The sequence below is a fragment of the Nuphar pumila genome, chromosome 5 (assembly GCF_984573655.1).
Source record: "Nuphar pumila chromosome 5, dmNupPumi1.hap1.1, whole genome shotgun sequence".
NCBI classification, from domain to species: domain Eukaryota; kingdom Viridiplantae; phylum Streptophyta; class Magnoliopsida; order Nymphaeales; family Nymphaeaceae; genus Nuphar; species Nuphar pumila.
In genome coordinates, this window is record NC_143253.1 from 47763180 (window position 1) to 47788210 (window position 25031).

The window sequence follows — 25031 nt, forward strand, 5'->3', positions numbered from 1 at the left end:
TGTTGTGCCATACAAGTGCAATATATATGGTGAGATTGGTCACAATAGGCGGCATCATGAATAACAATATGTATATATATTCAGTATTGTTTAATGAATTGCTTTTTTGTGTGTATATCTAGTGTTGTTTAATGAATTGCTTATTTGTGTGTATATCCAGTGTCGTTTAATGAATTTCTTATTTATGCGTATATCTAGTATCTTTTAATGAATTACTTCTTTATGTGTATATCTAGGTAGTTCAAGATGTATGGCCATACATGTTTTTACAAAAAAAAAGGAATCAAAGAGCTTCAAGTTTTGAAGAGCGAGGAACAACCAGTCGTATATGAGGTATAAGCAATATCCTGAATCATGTATATATATTTGATATTAAACGTATACATTTTATTTTGTGGTTAAAAGCATGTTAATACGAAAGGAAAAACTCTAGAAGAAAACATCTCAGAGTCGAAAGAATATGAGTTTGACAAAGAAACTCTCTTGGCAAGTGATGTAAGTGTTAGTTTTGTATATTTATTTATTTATTTATTTGTTATGTTTATACATAATTTTGTTTGTTTTTTTGTTACCATACTGGATTTACTACGCAACATCTAAGAAGATTCATAGAAAGACTCTAAGTGGCTCACAATGAGGACAAAGAAAGTGATAACTTGCCAAAGATTATTTACCTTACCTCGTACTTCTCTGTGAGTTATAAAAGTGATGTTTATATTGTTTTACTATCGATTAATAAAAACTAACTGGTAAACCTTTTTTATTCACAACAAATGGTCGCAACTAAAGGGGCAACAAGGTGGGGGCAGCTGAGTAGTTGGAGAGCAATGACTTTTCGTATCATTTTTTTGATGCTGACAAGATATGTTTTTATACAACTTTGCATACTTACAAATAAATTTTCATGTGCACAATTTGGTTATACGAGATTTATGTTGTAGCTCTTAATTCCTTTTAACTGGGGCAACAAACACTGGGTTCTTTGAGAAATGAACATGAAAGAAAAGGACTTCAGGCTATATAATTCCATGTTGAACACATATTTAATAGATAAAAACCTCAAACAAACAACATAATAACATAACTTACTCAATAATGTACTTGCTTTTTTATGGTGACTTGAGGTGACTTCTGTCTTCCACCATGACATTGAACCTTGGTTGATCTTTGGTTGGCCATTCCATGGTTTACACGAGATCTTCCCTCATAAAATTATGGGTTGATCCCGTGTCGATCAACACCTTCATGTTTTTCTTTTTTCAACATCTCTTAATTTGCATGAAGTTTGGGATGAACACCCCGACCAAGGCATGAAATGAGATTCTATGTCCTTCCTCGGATTCCTCCTTTGAATCTCCCAATTCTTTCTCATCGTCACTCTCACACAACACGAACATCTTGAGGGTCTTGCACTTATGACCCAGTGTCCACTTTTCATCACAACTATAACAAAGACTCTTGCTCCTATAATCTACCATTTGGGTCTTAGAGATAAACTCAATTTGGACATTGAGACCCAGTTTTGATTTGGGCCCAACATCTTTACCTGGTTTTTTATTACCATACCCATCAAGGGGTCGGTTGGGCCTCTTCACATGTGTCAACTTCTTTATGTGTTCCTCTATCACCCTTGCCTTGACATAACACTCCTCAAGGGTCTGTGGGTCCAATGCCATTAACTTAATCCAGATTTCATCCCAGATTCCTTCTATAAAAGTGCCTATCAATGCAGATTCAGACCAATCACCACACATGGTGCAAAGGTCTTCAAATTCTGATGGATAATCTGAGACTAACCACTTTTGCATTAGGTTCTTCATCTCTAGATTGTGGTTAATGTAAGGAGATTGTTCAAAGTGCTTGAACACTTCTCGCTCAAATTCAAACTATGTCGGGATCCCATGGCATTGTTCATGCCAATGACATTGATGAATGACCTCACTATCGAGGTTGGCTACTGCACACCCTATTCTACTTTTCATTAATATATTTTGGGTTATAAAAAATTGGTTGGCCTTATACAGCCATTCATGCAGCTCTTTTTCTGAAAAAGTATGAAATATAATCTTGAGTGGTTAAGGGAGATAGTTTCCAGAGTTGTTGGTTTGCGAACTACCTTTTCCTTCCTCCCAGAATCGCCTAAGGATTGATCCTTGCACCTTATCCTCCTTTCGATCATGGTGCTCCTCTTCATGAGTCCCATCACCACCATCCTAGTTCTGAAATAGATTTGCTAGGAGGAGTCCACAGATTTGCTGCAACTACTCTTACGTGCCTTGTATATTGATTTCTAGAATGGTTGTCCTTGTTTCAAACCACCCATTCGATCGAGGGTTTCTTCGACAAGTTTTTGGATTCATTCAAGGTTCATATCGGAAGGGTTACCAATATTACCCTTCTTAGGAGTCATGACTTTTGCTCTAATACCAAGGTTGATACATTCTGGTGAGCCTAGGTTAAGTTTTAGGAGTTTGACTATGTTAGGATAAGCTTGAGTTAAGTCAAAGGTCAAGTTTTAAAAAAACAGGTTTAGATAGGCTTGACAGATTCTAAAGAAAAACCAGTTTCTCCTAAAATACAACTCTATAAATACTGAAAAATCAGAGGATGGCTTAGGACACGTCAGGAAAGTTGTGGTTAAAAATTGAGGTTAAGGAGAGTTTGGGTTACAGAGATAAAATTCTGCAAAGTTTGGGTTTTGTTTTAGATCTGGATTTTGTTCAGTTTTTTATAGACCTTGAGAGAGTGAGTTATTTTCCTGAGAATAAAATTTAGAAAAATTCTATAAAATAAGGTTAGGCTGGGGATAGGTTAGGAAAGTCTGGGTGAAATTTTAAAGGCTAGGTCGTTCTGGTTTGGGTTTTAAAAATCAATAAGGTCAAAACACGAGTTGAATTCATGTCTGATTTAGGACTGGTTTTTAGGCAGAACCACTTTCAGTGTCAGATTTAATTCTCCTCAATGGAAAAGAATTTATATCCGAATTTTGGAGGGTAGGTTTAGGACATGTAGGGAGTCTAAGGTTAAATTGGAAGGTTAGGACTAGTTACAGATTGGGAGAAATGAAATTTCTAAGTTAAAGTAAGTTCTGGAAATCACAACAGAATGTTGTTTCCAGATTTGTGTTTAGGTGGGGTTTTAGGCTAAGATGGACTTAGTGACTAGGTTCTAGGGACTTACACAACTTGGGGTGGATGTTCTAAGGTTGAGGGAAGATATGGTCCATCTGAATTAAGCACACAAATACCTCAATGTGAGAGTTGATGTAATCTACTAAGTAGAGTTAGATCTAGTTAGTGCTTTATGTAGTTTCAATCCTCAGAAGGGTTGAGACCACTTTACATGAACTGGATGAGCCCTTGGATACAGTGAATAAGTCTACAGGACGGGATTTGCAAGGGTAGAAGAGAGGAAAGAGATTGAAGGCCTAGAAGCCAAGAGAAGGCAAGAAAGTTAGAGAAAAACATTATAATAAGGGGGCAATTTCTTGAGAATGAGAAAGAGATAATTCCATATATTTTCTTCTTGAGCTTACAAAAATGAGTACTATATAAAAGCTCAAGGGGCTCTTAAAGTCATTACTTCTAACAAGAAAGACTTAAATAAAATTAAACATGAAATTGAAAATCCTAATAGCCTTTGACAAAACCAAGAGGCTCTCGTATAACCAAGGGCTCTTTGGAGTCTCTCCCCTTGCATGCCCATTTAGACTCCTCCCAAGGGGAGGTTGACATCTAGGTGGGCCCCATATGCGTTGGCTGGCTCCTCCTTGGATCTGGGTCCACCATGGCAGCTCCACTCTGCCTCATGCTCTGCTCTGCGCTCCGCTCTGTCCAAGGCTGAATTGGGTTGGATCTTTGCTTGCTCTACTCCATTCATTGTCAATACAGATTAGTTCACTAATGGATCTGTATCAATAGTTGCTGCAAATTAAATATATTGGGTTCAGATTCTAGAGTCTTTAATGGGTTTCTTAAGAAATCAAAGATGCCAAGAAAGTGATAAAATGTATCTTACAATCGGGTTGTTATCTATCTCTCTTTTTAAGGTTGTGTTTACAACAAGATAGTTTTTTTATTATTACTATATTGCAGGAGAAAAATAACATGTTCTAGATCACCATACTGTGGATCCCTATTTTTAGAAAGATTTTGGAAAATAGATTTTAAAACATATATTTTGGAAATTGGATTTTAAAACATTTATTTTGTAAAATGGATCTGGGTTTTAGACTTTTGAGAGACAAGGGTTTTTTTATTCAAGAATATGAGTCTTTTCTCCTCTTATGAGCAGGGATCAAGCTATTTAGGGGTGCAACTTTTTATCTTATGGTTCATAGCATGCGATTCGACGTACCTTGACCCGATTTCCTAAAAAAAAGTGAGGTTGATGGTGTGGGGCACCATCAACAGTTGAAAACACGAGAAAATGACAAAGAATATGAAAATTAGAGATGAACACACTATAATAAATAAAATAAATGGTAATAAATGAAAATGAATAAAAAATAAAGCTTACCATAGGATTAGGAAGCCCTCCTAATGACTTCAACAAGCACAACAAATTCAGCAAAGCTTCCATAAGGTTCAAATCCAATAGAATGGACCAGATGGGGCGGTAGATCTAGACCTAGAGGACAACTAGAGAGAGCTCAACAGGGTGAGGGTGTATGGCTAGGATGATCTCACAAGAGTGGCACTCTTATTCTCAAGCTTCATAAGCTAAATCATAGGTCATAGATAATAGGTTCTAAATGCTAGAAAAGTAGGAAAAGGACCCCTATTTATAGGTTCACAACTAGATTTTGGACCCTAGTTGGTAGATTGTGGATCCAAATATCTCTATGTAGTAGCCTCGCTTTGCTTGGTTGAGGGTTTAAGGTGGCAGGCTCTAATTGGCTGGTGGGTTGCTTAAAGAATAAGAAACAAGGTCTTTGGCATGCTAGGAGGACATGTTTTAGCTTATGGAAGGTCTAATAATAAAATCTGAGGATTTTGAAAGGTTTTGGTAAGGTTATCCTCATTCTCGCAAGTCCTGGGCCAAACCAAGAAACTTTGTCAGATGACAAGTCAGTGTGTATGATGACAATTGGGATTTTGAGCCAGGTCTGATCATAATTGGAGGTACCTCTAACAACAAGTGAGGTCTGACGACAATTGACTTGTCGTTAGACAGACATGCCTTGATTGCTTGAACATGTTAACTTGTTTTAACCATATCTCTCTAACTGTTCATCCTTTTGAGTTGTGGTTTAATGCTTTGAAACATTCTCTAGTTTAATCAATCTTTTAGATATGTAAACACCCCAATTCAGATAGAGTCATTTCATGTTAAGAGTCACATATTAAAATTCAGTGTTTTTTAAACATTTCAAAGTTATGTTAATTTTAACTTCATTTTCTACCTCCAAAATTACATTATCAAGATTTTTATCCAAAATATCAATTAAATTAGAGGATCTTAGCTTTCCAACAAGCCAAATATCAAGTCAATATGACATTAGGGTAGAAAGGTATGACAAAAAAAGGTGACTTGTTTAATAAAAATTATAACTTTTAGGTAGAACCCATTTGAGCACATTTTTTACTACCAAAAAGTCAATTTTTATTTTTCACTTAAATGATTAATTAAATTTGAAGATGTTATCTTTCTAATGCACCAAATTGTGCCTCAATTTGGCATCCAGATAGAAAGTTATGGCCAAACCATGTTAGACTATCATAATGGATATGAAGTACAACTCGATTTGAACATGGAGATCCAAAATTCTTATATCCATCCAAAGGAAACCTCTAGAAGTCTCATCCACGCTCACCCTTTGAAGAGATCCCTCCAAAATCCAATTATTTTCCCTAAAGAACAAAAAATATGATTTAACCTAAATCCTAAACCACCTAGATCCTATCTAGGCTATCTAATCATTAAAATTAGCCTAAAATGACCCTTAGCCAATCATAAGAGCCCATTTGAACCCTAGCCAATAGGGTCCCACCATGTCGTTTTCTGGATGGATCCAGATTTGTGGATCTCAAGTACTAAAAAAATGTGTCAGAATTTGTCAAAGAAACTATAAATAGGGGTTTGTCTACCCATATTCCAGCATATGAAGTTTTAGATCTAGCCATACCTATACTTTATCGAATTCTCTGCACAACTAAACCTAGCCTACCTTATCCCACTTATTCCAACCTAGGACCCAAATCCCCTATCTCAACCATCTTTGGAGCCTGCGCCGAGCCAGAGTGTTGCTTGAGTTCCATCATACTTGTCATTAATGTAGGAAAGCGCTACCTAAGCCCAAGGTGAGATTCATTTTATTTTTTTATTTATTTCATTTATTTTATAATTAGAGTTTTTTCTAAGCTTTGTTATACATTTTTTCTGAGCCTTGGTAGCTTGCGCCATCAAACTCGCTTTTCTCATTAGGATCCATGCATGAGGTATGTGCACTCACAAACTGAAGCCCATGTTGAAGATTTTGAGCTCCTGGTGTGGCTGATCCCTGCTCAATGGATGAGAAAATGTGTGCAACTTGAAGAACGAACCCCATAACTCTCAAGTTCGGATCTGATTTTAAGATCTAAATAATTTTTTTTTTAAATCCTATTTTGTTCTTTTCAAAATTTAAGGATCCACAAAATGGCGATCATGGTGAGACCGCTTGCATAGACTCTAAAATCGACATCTGTGAGATTTGTAGCATTACGAGGTTAGTATTTTATTTCATTTATTTTATTTTTAGATATTGGATCCACCTCAGATCCAAAATCCAAAATTTTGTTTTCTGTCTTGTTCGACCCTGTCCTGTTGGCAGAGTTGTATCTACCTATCCATAAGTCATATCTTCGCATTCAAGGGCTTGCCAAAAATTAGACATCGGATCTTCAGCTCTCATTTTCAGCACGAGTTTGGATTTTGCCTCTATGGTCTCAAAAAATGCAAAAAAAGAGAAAACAATCACTTTTTTAACTGTTTTCTGTAGAACAATTTTTGTTTCTTAAGCCATATCTCAGTGGTTCGCTGTCTAAAATCAGTGCTTTTACATTTGTTAAAAAGCAGAGATATAGACCTAAAACTTCCTATTTTGAGTTAGAACTGAAAACCCTTCTAAGGTTCTCATTATTGAGTTCCAAAATTGAGATAAAAATCTGCCCTACAGACAACAATAGCTGCCACATAGTCTATCTTCTAGAAGTCATTTCTATCTAATCGTTCATCCGTTAGGGGTGATATTGGTGACGTTGAAAATATGACCTCTCAAGATTTCTCTGTTATTTGTACAGTTTTCTAGATTTTTGGCACTGTTGGCCAGAAAATAGCTTAGAACAATCAGAATAGGCTTTCCAGCACCTATTCTTCTCCTATTTTAGCTATATCTCAACACCCATTTGTCGTTGTTAGACCTTCCAGAATTTCCAAAATTGGTGGGTTGGAGGAAGGCCCAGAATTTTAAACCCTGCTGGACAAAACTGTTCACGTAGAAAAATCAAATTAAGGAACTCACAATAATGAGAAGCAAAAAGAATGAAAAACCAATGGTGGTAATGATAATGGCAATGAAGATGATGACCATAGTGGTAGTGGTAATGGTGCTCGTGATCTAGATGCTGGTGGTGATGGTGAAGATGAAATGAAAAGACTCCGAACTATGAGCATTGGTGACAAAATAAAGAGAGAAGGAACAAAAGACATGAAAAACACACACTTATTGAAGCCACAAGGCTACAGATAAGGATTTTGCTATAAAACGGCACATCTTTACAGACAGGTCACATTGGCAAGGTAAAAATCAGTTTAAGAAGATAAAAAGATCTCTAGCTATTTTATCTTCACATTATTTTATATGATTGTATTTGTTTCACACTTGAAAACATAGTTTTTCTTTTTATACTGATAAATACACATCATAGAAAAGGACGAAAAGTAAATAGGTAGCACACCGTCATAATATGTCTACTTATTTTTAAGCACAAATTTCTGCATCTTTTAAGAAATTTGATCAATAACTCAAGGTTTACATTGATAATCAAAGAAAATGGATCTTAAATCTTCTGAAGCATTTCCCAACATCTCCACGAAACAGAATTAAAAAAAAAGGTTATAGTAATAACAACAATGATTTCCTTGAGCTTTTATTGTAGGTATCAAGCATTCTGACCATTTTCAACTTTTACCATACAACTTATAAAATACTCTTAGTTGCTTCAGGGTTTCTTCTCTCATATTTTTTTAATGACAAACTAAATAGGACTACTGTTCTTTGAATAACTGCATACAATACTCATATGTGCATGTTCTTTGAATTGCGCTTCTTTCTGATGCGAGGCATTTTATCACTAATTATCATTTTAGTGCTTGTGGTGGCTTGTAGCAGTTTGAGCACATAAACAACATAAACAACATAAACAACATATATATATATATTGAAATTTCTAAGTTTCCCATTAACCTTGCACAATTATTCATATATTTAAGTCTGACAAGTTTGAGAGATAAGCATGTAAGACTTGTGTCAATTGCTATCCAATTTTATGACCTTCTAAACATCCTTGACCCCAACCAGCACAGCAATTTAGAAAAGTACAAAACACCAGTCTCATAGACGCTAATATCAATCATAAGCAAGTAATAGACAAATAAACAGGAAAAAGCACTATAACCACAAAATTGTAGGATAAACTAAGATACAAGGAAAATAACAAAAAATCAAAATAGCAAAATATAAGACGAGATATATTCTGTAACGTTCAAAGCCACCTAATTCAAAACCACATAGGGAGCAGATCATATTTGTCACACAATCTACACTCTGCTGGAGCTGATATATAAAACCAAAGCACACCTTATCTCAAGAAGCTGAACAGATCTCATAACACAAAACACCCATGGCCGTAGTAAATGATATTTTTTTCATTCATAAATTCAGAACCATCAAGAAGATCAACAAAGGGGTTAAAAAAGTAGGAAACCAAAAAAGTAAAGGTATCTCTAATGAGCAGGACAGAAAAAAAAAAACTTTGCAAGACACAAAAGTACGGTGTGAAAAAAAGGTATTAACCTAATGAGCAGGAACATTTTGAATTATTTAGCGTGTGTATCATGCATGACAGGAAAGTCTTGAAGAAGTACCAAGCTGATGATTACGTGGGAGCAAAATCTATATATCCTTCCTTCCATCCATCAATACATGTGCCCGTCTTAACTCTGTGCATAGCTGCATCATATTGATATTGTATATTAATAACTGTCATGGTTATCAGTTAGGAAGTATTATCGAAGCCATCTAGAAAAGCAATCTTCAAGGCCCTTGAATTTGACACTCGTTCTATATCCCCTTGAATTTCTGTGGCCTCTTTAAAAAGAGAAAAGTGCTCAAGTAGCAACTTCTGCAAGCAAATTTATACAACAAATGCACCATTTGTCAATGTATCCTTCTGTTTTGTGTCTGTGAATAAACATCATCTGGTTTCCCATAAGTGAATGGATATTATCGTGTATGCAGCAGGGGATATGCAAATTTGCTGCTTATTACAAGCATGTAAAATCTTTGCCCAAAGGCTATGTACTTAATTAGCCAAATGATAGCAGTTAGCTTGCTTCTAATTTTGAAACTTTATAAGAAGCTAGTTACTTTGACTCAGCTTTCTGGTAATTTTCTGAATTTTTTCTGCCAAAATCTTATCAATCAAAAATCAGATTTCAACTCAAGGAAACCAGAGGTCCAGTTATAGTAAATAAAATGGTCACCCGGCCTGGTTATTTCAGGTTTACCTATCGCATTTAGAATATGTGCGGCAATCTAGTTTCTGTTTTTAGTTAAACATTTGGAAGTCGTATGTAGCCAAATTTGCATGTATAATTTTCATCAAGGAAAATCTGCAGATTGCATCATGCAACATTACCATAAATATGCTCTTCAAACTATGGGAGCATGCACATCTAAATGGAGTTCTATCATATGCACAATTTATTCAAAATTTCAAACCAGTTTTACTCAAGTCAAGGATTGTCAAGTCGCTAAAGGCGAGAGAGAGAATTTAGAATTTCTGAAGGTAAAACCGGGCATGACGGAATAACATTGGTACCTGTACCAAACAACATCAATCAAAATTTTACTTAACCAAAACTTCAGAAATTCCACCAATCAACAGAAATCCAGAAGAAAAGAACATACAAGCAATACGATCCACAACATTCCTAAAGAGGGCCGCAGGACCACCGAGATTAATAGAGAGAAAAGGTAAGACATCCCTGTCATTTGATTCCCAAGAACTACCACAGGCAATTGCGTTCAAACTTCTCATCATTCCGGGTATTGTTAGCCAAATGCTTACTCTCGAGAGAAGAACATGTCAGCTAACCTATTACGACAATTACTGCACCGAAAGGAATTCAATGGACATCCTATAATAGTAGGGAGGCTGGCCCTCGTATTCTTCAAATTAGTCGTATAAAGTTCATCAGACACCCTTTGGAAGTAGGGCACAACACACAACAGTCGCATGCATAGGCGGAGCTTGGGGGGGCAGAACTGGGCCAGTCCTGCCTCCCTGCCCAGTTTTTTTTTTTTAAAAGCCCAGCCGTGACTGCAGCAAATAGTTTGATTTGTCCATATGAAATAGATTTTTATATTTTGGGGGCGCTGCCCCCGAACCCCAGACTATCACACCATTTTTTTTTCTACACCCCTGTTTGCTCACCCCCCCCCCCATGAATCCTAGCTACGCTCCCTGGTCGCATGAGAGAGAAAGTTCTATTGTTATAGATGAATGTGACAGACAACCGGCTGGTACTCTCGCCAGAATGAGTTCTATTGTTTTTGGTTGGGTGATCAATGGGCAACCAGAGGAAGGAACATTGGTTGGTCTTGACAGAATGATTAATTGGTCATTAATTAGATGTTTAAATTAAATAATATAATCTACACAAATGACTAAAATGTACAAAATAAAATATTATGTTGTTGTCAAATCAATTGATAGAATGCCCGAATGGATATATATATATAATGGGTACAGAACTAATCTGCGTGGACTCAATCTAACCACATAAATGTGTTCATCATGGTTTGTTTGTTGGATTGGATCATGCTTTTTCTAATGTAAAAAATATGATCTTTTAAATTTTGGCACACTGCGGGCCATTGATTTTTAGACTCTTTTAAAAGCCTAATTACTTGTCATAATCAAATGATTCAATACAAGTTTCTTACTAAACAAACAATATAGATCACACCCCTAACATTTGATCTACAAAAGTTGCAAAATTTTGAAGAAAAAAGTAATTCTACTCATTAGTTTCTTACCTTCATTAATAGCCAATATTTAGAGAGAGAGAGAGAGAGTAGAGAATGGACGCCGATTTGTGCCTACCACAACCTACATAGATTTTTAAGGGTTTTTTTGTCCATATTTTTTACCATACAGCTGTATTTTACGTGCTTGATTTTACAGGAACAAACTATTGCATAGTCTGATTTCAATGCGTTGATAGGCTTTTATGAGGTTTGAAAATCAATGGTGTAAATTTTTTATAAATATCATAAATATCCAAGGCTTAAAAATTTGTTTTTTTTTTTATCAAAAACATGATCTAAGCGTCATTTCTTAGCAAATCGACCAAGTTGAATGCATTCTGCAAAGACTTGTGAAAAACAATGTAGAACCCCCCTGTTAGCTCGCAATAAGCTGCAGTAGGCACAAAATGGAATAGGCAGTATATATATCCAGAGAGAGAAGGTGATAGCTGCTAATCACTTTTCTAGCTAACCGTTATGTTAACGGGGATTTCAAAGGGTTTTCCCCGTGTATTACTTAAATTTAACTGTACTTATGTGTTAGACATGGTTAATTTATTAGGAAAGGATACTTGGATCATATTTTTTCAATGAAAAATGTGTTTTTTTAAGCCTTGAATATTTAAAAAAATCTAAGACTATGTGTATTAGAATCAGATGATCCGGGAGTTGATTCCTTTAAAATCAAGTACGTAGAATGCATCTGTATGGTCAGATTTAAGAAACATATGGAAAAACCCTTTAAAAATGCAGTTAGCATGGTAGTTAGCAGCTACCACCTTCTCTCTCTCTCTCTCTCTATATATATATATATATATATATATATATATATATATATATATATATATGAAAAATCTCATGGGTAAGGAATCCTGACAAAAGGGTGAGCCAAGATTACCATGATCCAAAAGATCCAGAGGGAACTAGTACCCCGATCCATGAAGGCAAGTTGACTCAAATTCCCATGTATATTTTGTGTCAGATCCAATATTGGGTCGAGAAGAGCCAACCGTGTGTAGATTTATGAAGAAAATGAGGGGGGTAAAGTAGGTGTGCTTATAGCTCGTCTCCTTAGGTTGTGTTATTTAGAGGTTCATACATGAAAGAAGGTAAAGATCTGATTAACTCCATATTTAGGGTTTCCCTATAAATTCAAGAGGGAACCTAGGGAGACCTTAGATTGGTTGTGATCTTCCTTTTTTTTGTCTCTCACTCAAACCTTAACCTTCTTTCTTTCTCTTATTATTTTCCATTGTTACTATTTATCTTCATTTATTTCATTGAATTTTCAGTTTTCTTTAGTTTAATTGTAGCGTAGTTTTGTATTTTCAGAGTGAGGGTGCTTCAGGTTGTTGGTATTATACATGTCAGGAACTGTATTCGTCTGGCTCTGACTGTAGCCTCTGATAAGTACTCTCATGATCACCAATTTTAAATTCATGAGGGGTATTTAGTCACAAGGAATAGGTTATGTTGGGATAAGCGACACATTGTGGAAGTTACCCACAATTTGATAAGTTTTCCATTTTGTGTTCCTTCCGAAAAACATACGGAAGTTTAGGGAGGGAACGGTTATGCTAACCGACCCCTCATGCTACAGGTTATATAAAAGGGTGTCAATGAGAAACCCGTATGCAGAGAAAAATCACAGAGAAGGGTTAAGGAATCATACCTTTTTGAGCTTTTTCAACTAAAAAGGAAAGAGGGATCCTGCTCACAGACTGCTGAAGGAGTTTGCGCTCATTGGAGGGCTGCAGTCCGACTGAGGAGCGAAACTCACCCTATTCCAGCCATCAACGTTATCACCATCGGACCCGGCTTTACGATGGCTGCCTCAGGTATGCTCTCCACCGCTTTCCTGCTGTGTTCTGTTTGTGCGCAGGCTGAACCCAACAGGTTATGCATACCTAACTTCTCCTTCATATTGTATTCAACTTCAGAATTACATGGAGCCGAGTTAGCTAGGCATTTGGGCCAAGAAAAAACTTATACCCTCTTGGTTGACCATCGTTACTGTTCTAAGATGAGGCGAGATGTAGAGAAGTTCATTTGATATTTCTCAAGTGTCTAAGGGTCATAGGCATAGGCAGAATACATGTCTTTACAGCCAATGGGAATAGATGCTCCTTAAGACGACATGAAGTTTTGATTCCATTTTAGTGGTGGGGGTTAGGTTCTCCAATACGGCCATTTTCATACCTTGTAAGCATATTGCTGATGCATCTTTGGTTGCATCTTATTATTTTCGCTCGCAATGTGGTGTGTTATCATGGTTTACCCGATTTTATCGCATCGAAGGCCATACTCGGTTTTTGGGCTATTTTTAGATATCTTTATGGGCGTTTATGAAAACTTAATTTCAATTTAGCAGTGCTTATCACCCTCAGATTGATAGACAAATTGAGGTGATATAATCGCACTCTGGGAAATCTTTTACAGACTTTAGTTGGTGATAACATAAAGACCTAGGCCCTCGTGTTGCCCTATGCAGAATTCTCTTATAATAATGTGGATCGGTCCACTAGTAAATCACATTTTCAGACTGTCTATGGGCGATCACCAACCCATATTGTGGATCTGCTTCGGTTTGCAGTATCATTGAGCCTATGCCTGCGGCTTGAAATGTTATCGAATACATGCATAAAATATGTTCTTAAGTCGAAGAAAGCGTGAAGAAAGTTGTGATCTATAAATATTGTGTCGATAGTGGTCATCGGGATATCAGTTTTGAGGAGGGTGACTTGGTTATATTTATTTGCATCTACAATGATTTTCATAGGGACAAATGGGAAGCTGAGTTCTAGCACATATATATATATATGTTCTGTTTAGAGTCCTAAAGTAGTCATGCATACTCAATCAAGATTGGCAGGTTTCATTAATTTCCAATGTTTGTGACTTATTTCTCTATCATGAAAAAGTCAATTGGTCAGATCCAATTATTTTTAGCCAGGGGAGAATTAATGGTGCAGGGGCTAGTCAAGAATACCAGGACCTAGAAGATCCAAAGGGAACAAGTATCCTAGATCCAGTAGGTCTGGTTAACCTGAATTCTCATGCCTATTCTGTGTCGGATCTAGTGTTGGATCGATAAGAGCCAACCATGCATAGATCTATAAGGAACACAAGGGGACAAATGTAACGTGCTTACAGCCCATCTCCTTAGGTTGTGCTATTCAAAGGCCTGTACCTTAGACTCGAGCTGGTAAAGATCTATCTACACGCCAGATTCAGGGCTTCCCTGTAAATTCAAAAGATCTATCCCTTTTTTGTCTCTGAAACCCAAAACCTTATTTCTTTCCCTTGCTATTTTTCAATGTTATTCTTCATTTATTTCATTGAATTTCTAGTTTTTTTTTTTTTACTTTAATTGTAGTGTCGTTCCGCATTCTTGAAGTGAGGGTGCATGAAACCCTCTACTGAGAAAATGCAATATTTTTATTTTTTTAATTTGTTAACTTTAGTATAAACTGACCTTTAGATCATGTTTTTTGACACATGTCAGATTTATGAGGGTTGAAGAAACAATGACCCACAATGTACCAAATTTCAAACCTCAAAAGACCATATTTTATGTCAAAAAAACTATGATCCAAGGGTTAATAGCTACTATTTTAATCATGTTTCAGATTTGGTCAAAACAACCTCTCCCTATGAGTTTTAACTAAGGGTTCCTTACCCACAGAGGGTGTATATATATATATATATTTATAAAAGTGATGCAAACATGTTAAATGGGTTTCTCAAGCTTTTTTTCTTGTTTTATTTTTAAATTTTGATTGCAATATTTTTAAATTTTGATTGCAAAGATGTGATCTATGTGCTTGATTTTATAGGGATCATCTCTTGGAGCATTCGATGTTCAGCACAGGACCGCTTAAATCTTTATAAATCTTAAAGACTCCAAATATCATTTTTTTGTATCGAAATCATACGGTCCAAATGTCTATTCATTGTAAATGGACCATACGGAATGCATCTATGAGGTTATAATTGCAAAAAAAAAAAGCATCAACAATTTTGAAAAACCCATTTAACATGTTTTCATCACACACAAACACATATATGCTAAATGAAATATGCTATTCATCATGATCCGTTTACTAAAAATTAACACCCGAATCATGTGTTTTGATGAAAAATGATATTTGGAGCCTCAAAACTTTTCAAAAACTTTGAACCGTTGATTTTTCTTTCGAATCGAATGCACCAAGCGTTGATCCTTATAAAATTGAGTACGTAGATGACATCTGTGAGGTCAGAATTTTAAAATAAAACAAAAAAATCCATTTAACATGTTTTATTTAAAATATTTGCGTCACAATATATATAAGCCTCTAGTGCATATGTGAATAGTATCAATGAGGTTAAACTATTTTACTCAATGTGTTCAACATAATCAATTTGTTAGAGATCGACCCTTGATCATGGTTTTTAAACAACAAAAAATGCCTTTTTTAAACTATGAAAAAAATACTGCCTTTATGGCCGTTGATTTTTGAATCACTAAAAGAATTTGTACACACCAGATTCGAGTGATTCAAAGGTAGATCCCTACCAAACAGACCATGTAGACCATATCTATAAGGTTAGATTCACTTAAAAGATTGCTCATTTAAACTCATTGATCATGTATGCACATCCACACTAGCGACTTATCTTGCACCCCCCCCCCGACGCGCACACACACACACACACATATATATATATATATATATATATACATATATATGTGTGTGTGTGTGTCTGTGTGTGTGAACAACACTTGGTAATGGCATCATTACACACAAATGTCTATGAATCTCCCGTGCATAGGTAGTTTTTATCCAATCCTACCTTATGAAAGGATTCGACATGTTCAAAATAGTGGGAATTGGCTTTTGCATCATGTGTTTTTTTTTACATAAAACATGATTTTATAACCCGGGAAAGTATCACACATTACAAACCATTGATTTTTTGAGCCTTATAAAATCGTGCCTACGTGTCATAGGACGATTCAAGATCCAATTCCCACTAAGTGAAACATGTAGATCACTTATGTAAGGTTAGTTTCATGAAAAACAACAAAAAAAAATTAAAATTAAAAAAGAGTCATTTGTATCTCATGTCACCATTACGATATATATATATATATATATATATATATATATATATATATATATATATATATATATATATATATATATATAGAGAGAGAGAGAGAGAGAGAGAGAGAGAGAGAGAGAGGTGTATCGTAAAACACACAAAGCGTCCGATGAAAATCATATGCTTTTCCACTGCTGATCATGCAAGATCAGTGGCGGAACATGTTTTTTTTTGTAAAAAAGAGCCTTTAGAGGCATTCATGGCCACCAGTTTTTTTTTGCCCAAACCTTTAGCGGAAGTCATAACTGCCGCTAAAGGTAAAAAATAGGTAAAAATTTGAAACGAACTTGCTAGGCGTGGCCGACGAGAAGGGTGTTCGTTGCTCTCTCTCTCTCTCTCTCTCTCTCTATATATATATATATATATATATATATATATATATATATATATATATAGTAATTCTCCGGTGCTCCAGGAGGACCAACTACTACCTACTAAAAATCATAAGAGTAGGTTCCATCTTCTCAATCAGACCTTATCGATGTACTTAACATAATTTATTTCATACGAGTCATGTGTTGAATCACATTTTTTGGACATCAAAATAGGTTTTTTAAGTCATGAAATTTTGGTACATTATGAGTTATTTATTTTTAAAATCTTAAAAAACTTATATGTATGCCATAATCACATGATTCAAATCTTGTTTATCACTAAATAATGATTGTAGACCATATCTATAGGGTTTGATCAATAAGAAACTATTGAGATATACATAAACCTGTATTAACTCAATCTAACCACATAGAAGTGTTCAACATAGTTTTTTTGCCAAAGATCAAGACTTGGATCATGTTTTTTTGATGTAAAAGCATGATTTCTTAAGTTATGAAGTTTTAGCACATTGTGGACCGTTGATTTTTGAATTCTTTTAAAAACTTGCTTATTGTCCTAGTTACATGATTCAAAACACATTTCCTACTAAGCAAATCATGTAGATCACATCTATAATATTTAAACTACAAAATATTGTTTTTTTTAATAAAAGAGTGATTTTTACTCAATAGTTTTGTACCTTTATTAATAACACAAACACACACACACACACACACACACATATATATATATATATATATATATATATATATATATATATATATATATATATATATATATATATATATATATATATATATATATATATATATATATATGGAAGGGTGTGAACACCCCAAATTTTCAAAATTTGAAAAATTCTCTTTTAGCCTCTGGCCCCCACCTTCTGAGTAATTGGGTCAACTTCTGATCAACTCCTGATTATTTCTCGGATTCACTTTCTTGTTGAAGATCCGAAATCCAATTTCATTTTCTATATTTGACCAAATCTCTGATCCAGATTAGATAACCAAATCCAATTCGAAGCCCGAATCTTCTATTTTCAGAATCCAATTCTCTGTATTGGTTCATGTATTTTATCCAGATCAATTCTCCATTTGGAATTTCTCTCATATTTCCTCAATTCAAGATCCAAACTCGATAATTGCTAAAAAATCTTGGATCCAGATCTAGTTTGAAAATCGAATTTTCCCTGCTATTTTAAAACTCCTCTTTTTGTAAAATTCTCAAAATTTCAAATTCAATACTTTCGTAAACTTTTCAAAAAAATCTCATCTGGACCCCATCTCTTAAATCCCTCACATTTCCGTCGTATTTTTAGGTTTTTCTTTCAAAAACATAAACGAAAATTTTCAGAAAATAGCTTTACCTTCTTTTTGAGAAATCTTTGTAAATGAAACCCCCTTTTTGAAAAATTTTAAAAAAATGAAGGACCACTTTTGAAAATTTTGTAACGGCCTTCCCCGTTATAAACCAACGCAGGGGAGGCACTCTCTCATCCATCATCCACCTCTCGCATCCCCCATCAAGCTTTTCTCCTTCTCCCTCTCCCCTTTCCCCCTCTTGCACTCTCCTTCCTTCTTCTTCATCAGAAATTTCGTGTCTGCCCCTCTTCATCGAAGATTATCGAGAACTTGGTCCACTCACTCCTCGATTGTGGAAAGTTTTGCATTTTGCTTTTTATGCTCCTACGAGGTGCAATTCCTTCAGTTTCTTCTTTTTGTTGTAATTTTGTTTTCACCATGGCTTTGATTTCGTTATCGCAATATATGCTGCATTCAACACATTCTCGCGAGCACCACACCGTTCTGTTCTTTCCTTTCATTCTCCATTATTCATCGAAAGCAGATGATACAATATCGATCTGTATAATGCAACATGGTGTCGATTCCTTTCGTTTCATTTCTTTTCTTTTCAAATTACTTGTGTTTCAACATTTTTTTTGGCAATTTGCTGCTAAACTTTCATTGCTTATGTACATTTGATACCTGTTCATACTACTGCACATTAGACTCGGCACTCTGTTGCAATTCATCATCAGCCCTTTATTTACATCATTTCCTCGGCATCTGCATTGAATAGTCCATCGGCACATACATCTTATCTTCTGTTTCATCCTCATGTGCATTTCTAATCTTCGATTTGACTCCATTCTCAGCATTATCATCAAGTTTCTTATTGCTTCTCCACAATCTGTTTAGATCATCATCCGTATTTTCAATTCTATATCATCATTGGTCACCATTTCACTGTATCATGTCTCTTGTTTTTCTTCATCGTTCATATTTCACCCATTTCTGCATCCATTATTATACCTCATTTTCTTCTTTCTGCATTGATTCATCCTTTATATATCGTTGTATTTTATATATGGCCGTATTGATCTGGTGTCTCCTGCTCATCAACGTCGTCATCAGTTGCTTTGTGTTAGCATCCTGCATCACATAGCATATGCATCCGAGTTGCTGGAGTCTCATAGCATAGCGTCAATTGCCATTCCATCTCATTGCATCGTGTTTGTCCAACATGGTATTTCCCCTGCATTTAGTGACATCCGACCTGCACAACAAGTATCCAACATCATCTAGTCACTTCTTGTTTTGTGCGTCAAGATCTCACACATTCTATTCTTTGTTCAGCATCATCTTGCATCTGTCCATTGCATCATCATTTTAGGTTTATGTCCATCGTTTTAGATTTCTGTCCATTGCATTTTTCATCTGAAATCCTCTACATTTCACAGCATTTGCATTGGCATCTTCTTCATGAACACCAATATATCGGTGTATCTAATTTCCTGGGTTTATGTGATAGTGGTCCTTGCAGTTTATATAGTTGTGTCCTATACTAGAGAAAGGTAGGCTGCAAAGGAGCACATCTATTACCGAGCTATTCAATCCTTTGTCATAGTCTTTGTGATTTTAGTTTTGGTCCTCTTGTTGAAGTTCACTAGCTTCACGTTTGTTGACGTCCTTACAAGTCTGTTGGCACTCATCCCCACTGAGTGGGGCTTGATATCAATAGCCCTGGTGCTCAGGCCCTTGCTGGCGAAAACTCTTGTGTGGAATATTGTTGTTCCTCTGGCTCGCCTATATGATATACTTTTCGGTATGATAGTCATGGCTCCCACAACCCTCCTATCTCGGTTGCTTGGCTTCCAATCAAAGCAGACATGGATCTTATTCAATGAGGCATTCAACAGGAGTCTCCACCTTGCTCTCATACTGACTGAAAAGAAATCTATTATTGACTGGTGATGTGAGGTTTTGGTGTGGAATCCTATGAATGTTGGGGTCAAAGCGATTGGTGGTGTATGATTTAACTTTTCGTCTTGATGTATATGACAAATGTTATCACTTAGCACACAATTTGATTTCCATTTTGTCTCCACTCTGGCACTTTAAAGGCTCAAGAGGAAAAACAACACCGAGTTGCATACTAGGCTCTTGTAGACTCTGAAAAGAAGCTGCAATTCTTTGCTGCTCGTCAAATAGCATATCGTGTACCTGAGAGTAGGGGACATCTTTGCCAAAAAGTGCTGGCTCCCTCTTCAAGAAGATCGTATATGTTCGAAACTTGTACCTTGCTCTTTATGGCATGGATTGTGGTTTTGGCTATACATGCACCCAAAGGATTTTCTGCGACAAAATGATACTAGAAAATTGTTGTGCCAAATATTTGGAGTTGAACATGCACATTTGTGCCTTTTTTTGGCATTTGTGAACATGAAGAAAGTATGCAAAAAGCCTTTCAAAATACAGGGAGATGCATGGTTTGGTGTCTTTATCCTAATCAAGATGCATCTTCACAATCTGTGAAGGATATCAACTTTGGTGGTGTTAAAAGAAATATTGAGAAGCATCTTTTCCCAATACTATTGCATACTGCTGCAGTGGTTTGCTATCCCTTTTAGCCGATTGTGCTTTATGATCAATACATGACAATGATAATGGTATCTGCCCAGCTGATCCTAAATCATTAAATGCTCGAATGCCTGGGAACTGTGGCCTACTGTTATCACATCTGTGCTGCATATTCATCACTTTAGTCATTATTTTATTACTATGTCTGCATCTAGGATTGCGTCTGTAGGTTGTTGATTAAGCAATACAACATCTACATTCTGCAACTTTACACTTCTGCACAACATAATTAAGTGTCATTGTTCCTGTTGTGTCACCATATCTTCATTGGTTCAACAGAGTGTATCATTTGGGATCAAGCATCATAACGTCTGTGCTCATTCTTGCTTCATGCTGCATCCAGCATCCAGGAGTCAGTTCAATATTCTTTCAGATTCACTAGATTGTAGATCTGGTTAATCATAAAGTTCTTATCTTGATCTGTCAATGAAGGAGGAATCCAGATCTGCTCAACATCTAAGCTACAGAGTTCTTTTTTTTCTTATCATTCTTTGCATTAGTCGATCCATAGCATGCATTTTAGCATCCACATTTCCTGAAATTCTTTGTTTATATCTATTAAAACTTTGCACTAAAATTTGATTCTCTGTTCGTACCTATTGGAATTTCAGTATGTGTTTGGTGTTAGTAAAATTACATTGAGATTTGTAGTGAAAATAAACACTGTTTGCTGTGAAAAATATATTCATTGAGTTGCTGTGGTCTAGTTTATTTTGTTTTACCTGTTTTGCAGATTCTGTTTTGTCATAGTATTTCTAGTTCTTGCATATATTCTGTATTTATATACATTAGCTTCATAGCATATGTTAGTTTGCACACACACTAGCTGCATTGTTGTGTTACTTTGCATATATAGTTGCATTGCTGAGTGTTAGTTGAAATATCACTCAACATCTGTACAAGTTGCACAGTAAGTCAGTCACTTGCATATTAATTTGTCATTTGCAGATTAATTCTGCATATGCATTCAGTCCAGTTAGGTATTTTGCATATGTCCCACCTATTGATCATATCTCATGCATCAAGGTTCTACTGGTCCATAGTGCTCAGATGAGTTTCAAGGAGGGAATCTTCCCATTTCCATGTCTCAAGTGCAATACTGCACTCTTGAGTCATCATCATGTGTTATAGGACCATCTCTTTTCAGTTCTCCAGCCACGAACAGTTCTTCATTGAGTGGGAGCCCTGTTCCATAATAGGATTCTGGGCATGTCCAACATCATTCCCCTGATAACATCTATGGTTCTATTATAGGCTATTCTTGCCTAACAAAAGAGGAAAATGATTTAAATCTCAAACTAAGAGATTTAGAAAGAACAATGTTTTTGGTCTGGTTGAGAGTATGAAGACAAGTCTGGAATTGCCATTCATAGCCAATGCATTCTCATATGCATTTCTTGATTTAGCATAAGCATTACACTTTGGCAAATGTATATGCATCTCATCCTTAGGCATTGCATCTTCATATTAGCATATGCATTTCCATTACAACTTAGGCATAACCATATGCATAATAGTTTTAACATGATATTTTCAATTTCTTTTCTATATTTTGCGTTTCTGTTGCCTTGTGTTATCTTGTGTTTGTAGGGAAGCCTGAAAGATGTTGATTTCTTTTCCTAGATTAGGAATTTCAATATTCCATTTCAATTGTAATAACTTTGTATTAATGAGAATTTCTATTTTTCTGTATAGAATAAAATGTATGAGCATATAGTTGCATTTTAAATTCTAGTACTTGCTTGTGGCATTTTGTTTTACCTTATTTTTCAAAAAAATATTGTGAGATAACACGAATGGCACGTGCACCATTCTAATAAGAGGTAAATAACCCTAAGTAAATGATTCACATTTATGACCATAGTCAAAATGCGAACAATACTTAGGATTTTTATCTTTTATGGAATAAATTTTGACCTACACTTTAGGTCCTTTCTAAAATCATCATATTTTCAAAAATATATTTTTCTCTTTTATCAAAATTAAAAGTAAAGATTAAATCAAGATATATTTGTGGCCATAGTCATGAATATATTGAAATTTAATCTTGCTTTAAATTCTATAAAAGCAAAAAAATTAATTTTATTCTTTCTTGAAATTTAAATGGAGATTGAATTAAAATATATTTGTGACCATAGTCACAAATATATTAAAATTTAATCTCATTTCAACTCTATTAAAGAATGAAATTCGCTTTTAAAATAACAATTTTAAACAAATTCTTTCAATGCATTCATCACTTAAGGTAGAGTTGCGTCATGATTTGCCATCTTTTCAAATTATTTTAAGTCATTTTCAAAATTCCAAGTGTTTTTTAAAATAAATTTTTAAAAACATAGTTTTTCATTTCCAAAATTCAAAATCATTTCTCAACTTTCATTTAGAAATGCAAATTTATCTTTTATTTTCCGATTCTATTCAGTTTTAAATCTTACTTCAAATTCCAATTTTCAATTCTTACTTCTGAACTTTACATTTTAAATTCCACATTTTAACTTTGACTTTTATTTCAACTTCAAATGTTAAAATTCAAATTCTTTATTTCTTTTAAAAAATTCCAAATTTTAAATTCTATTTTCATTACAAATTCAATTTCAAAATCTGAATTTTATTCCAATCCTCAATTTAAATTTGAAATCCACTTTGGATTTCCAATTCAAATTACAATTCTGATTTCAAACATCAAATCAAATTTCAGAATTACTTTAAAATCTCAATTTCAAATCAAAAAATTGATTTCAAAGTTCTATCTTAATTTCAAACTTTAAAAAATTTAAACTCTTTACTCTAATTTCAAATTTCATTTTCAAAATTCAGAAGTTCAGTTTCAAATCTCAACTGAATCCTCATTTCAAACTGTCAAATTCTAATTCAGATTCAATTTACAAGTTCATTTTCTTCAAGATTCAATCTTTTAGAAATCCAAAATTTGAATTCTAAATTTAAGTTCAAATTTCAATTATGATTTCGAGGTCTCAAAATCGATTTCTAAGTCCAAAATCTCAATTCAAAAATCAGTTCAACTTCAATTTTCAATCAATTACAAGCTTTCAAAGCAGAGTCCATTTCAAATTTTAACCTTTCAAAAATCATTTTCTGAACTTCAAAGACTTTTCTAAAAAGATATTATTCAAGTCCATTTTTAAAATCACTTGGAAAATCCAAAATTTTGAAATATTTTTAAAAGCATATATCACAGCACAAGCATGATTCTCTATGCATTTAGGATTCTAGAATAGTCCCTTAGTCAAATTCAGGCAAAGCAAAAGGCATTGATTCGATCCTTGGTTCAATTACCCTTGGTAAAGGCACAAAAAACAGTTGAACCTTGTACCGACGAGAGAATCCTGTCTCTCCATTTCCCACAAAATTTTAAACCGGAGGCGAGTAATTTTAAAACATCTTTATAAAAGGTCAAGTGAGACCTTGCAAAGAGTTTCTCTTCTCTCATCTTTTCCCCTCAAAAGGAAAAGGAAAAGGAAAAAGAAAAGGAAAAGAGATTTTTTTTGCAATGATCACAAGTTTGGCGACCGAGATGGGACTCATCTTTTATTTGATCAAATTAATGCCTTTGCCTTGTTTAAATTTGACTGAGTTATTATTCTTCAAATGTCAACTTCATTTTCATGCAACCTTAGAAACCAAGCATCAAACCCAGCTGACATTAATGCATATAGGAGATTTATTCATGCTTACTTACACTTAGGTCTGAAATACAACTTTCCTCAATCTAGGGATTGAATGAAAACAATGTATGCAAGTTTGTGCTTCTTTATGATTTTCAAAACTCTATTTCTTTAGGACTTTGCATTAGAACCATCTAATTTCTTTCATGTTGAGCATGTTTTCGAAAACATCCCCACCTATATTGTCTCGGTCTTCATATTGCAGAGTTGTCTCACTGAACCATAGTTCGGGAAAGAGTCTCACAACTGGAGCACTTATTTGGGTTAATACCCCCTACCACGTACTAAGGGCCATAGTCTGAAGTATATCAGCAGGTGCTCAAGGATGTTGGAAAAACCATTACCTTAGAACCGGAGAATTATTCTTATGTCACGTACTTCAAGCTTCAGCTTGAGTATATTAGCGTATCTTGATTGGATTTAGATGATCTAAACCTTAGAGTTAGGATTAAGGTTCTACGAGCCTTTTCGAATATTGCATTTAGAGTCAACTTTTAGGGAGTGCTGCTTGCGCAGCCTTGTTTGTACAACCTTGATTCTGTGATATTCACTTATTTCTTACATTTTCTTGTATTCTCTAGACTATTTTTTTTCTAAAACCTTGGGTATTTCTTTTAAAATTTCCTCGCTACTTTCAAAACC

General features: G+C 34.9%; 1 protein-coding gene across 1 annotated transcript; it reads left to right on the forward strand.

Annotated features, from left to right (window-relative positions):
• The first annotated feature begins 10803 nt into the window (after nucleotides 1-10803).
• LOC149837521 (callose synthase 11-like) lies at nucleotides 10804-20037 on the forward strand. Its single transcript, XM_090008056.1, has 2 exons — nucleotides 10804-10860; nucleotides 19726-20037. The coding sequence occupies exons 1-2, from the start codon at nucleotides 10804-10806 to the stop codon at nucleotides 20035-20037; spliced, it is 369 nt and encodes a 122-aa protein (XP_089864182.1).
• Nucleotides 20038-25031: the final 4994 nt, after the last annotated feature.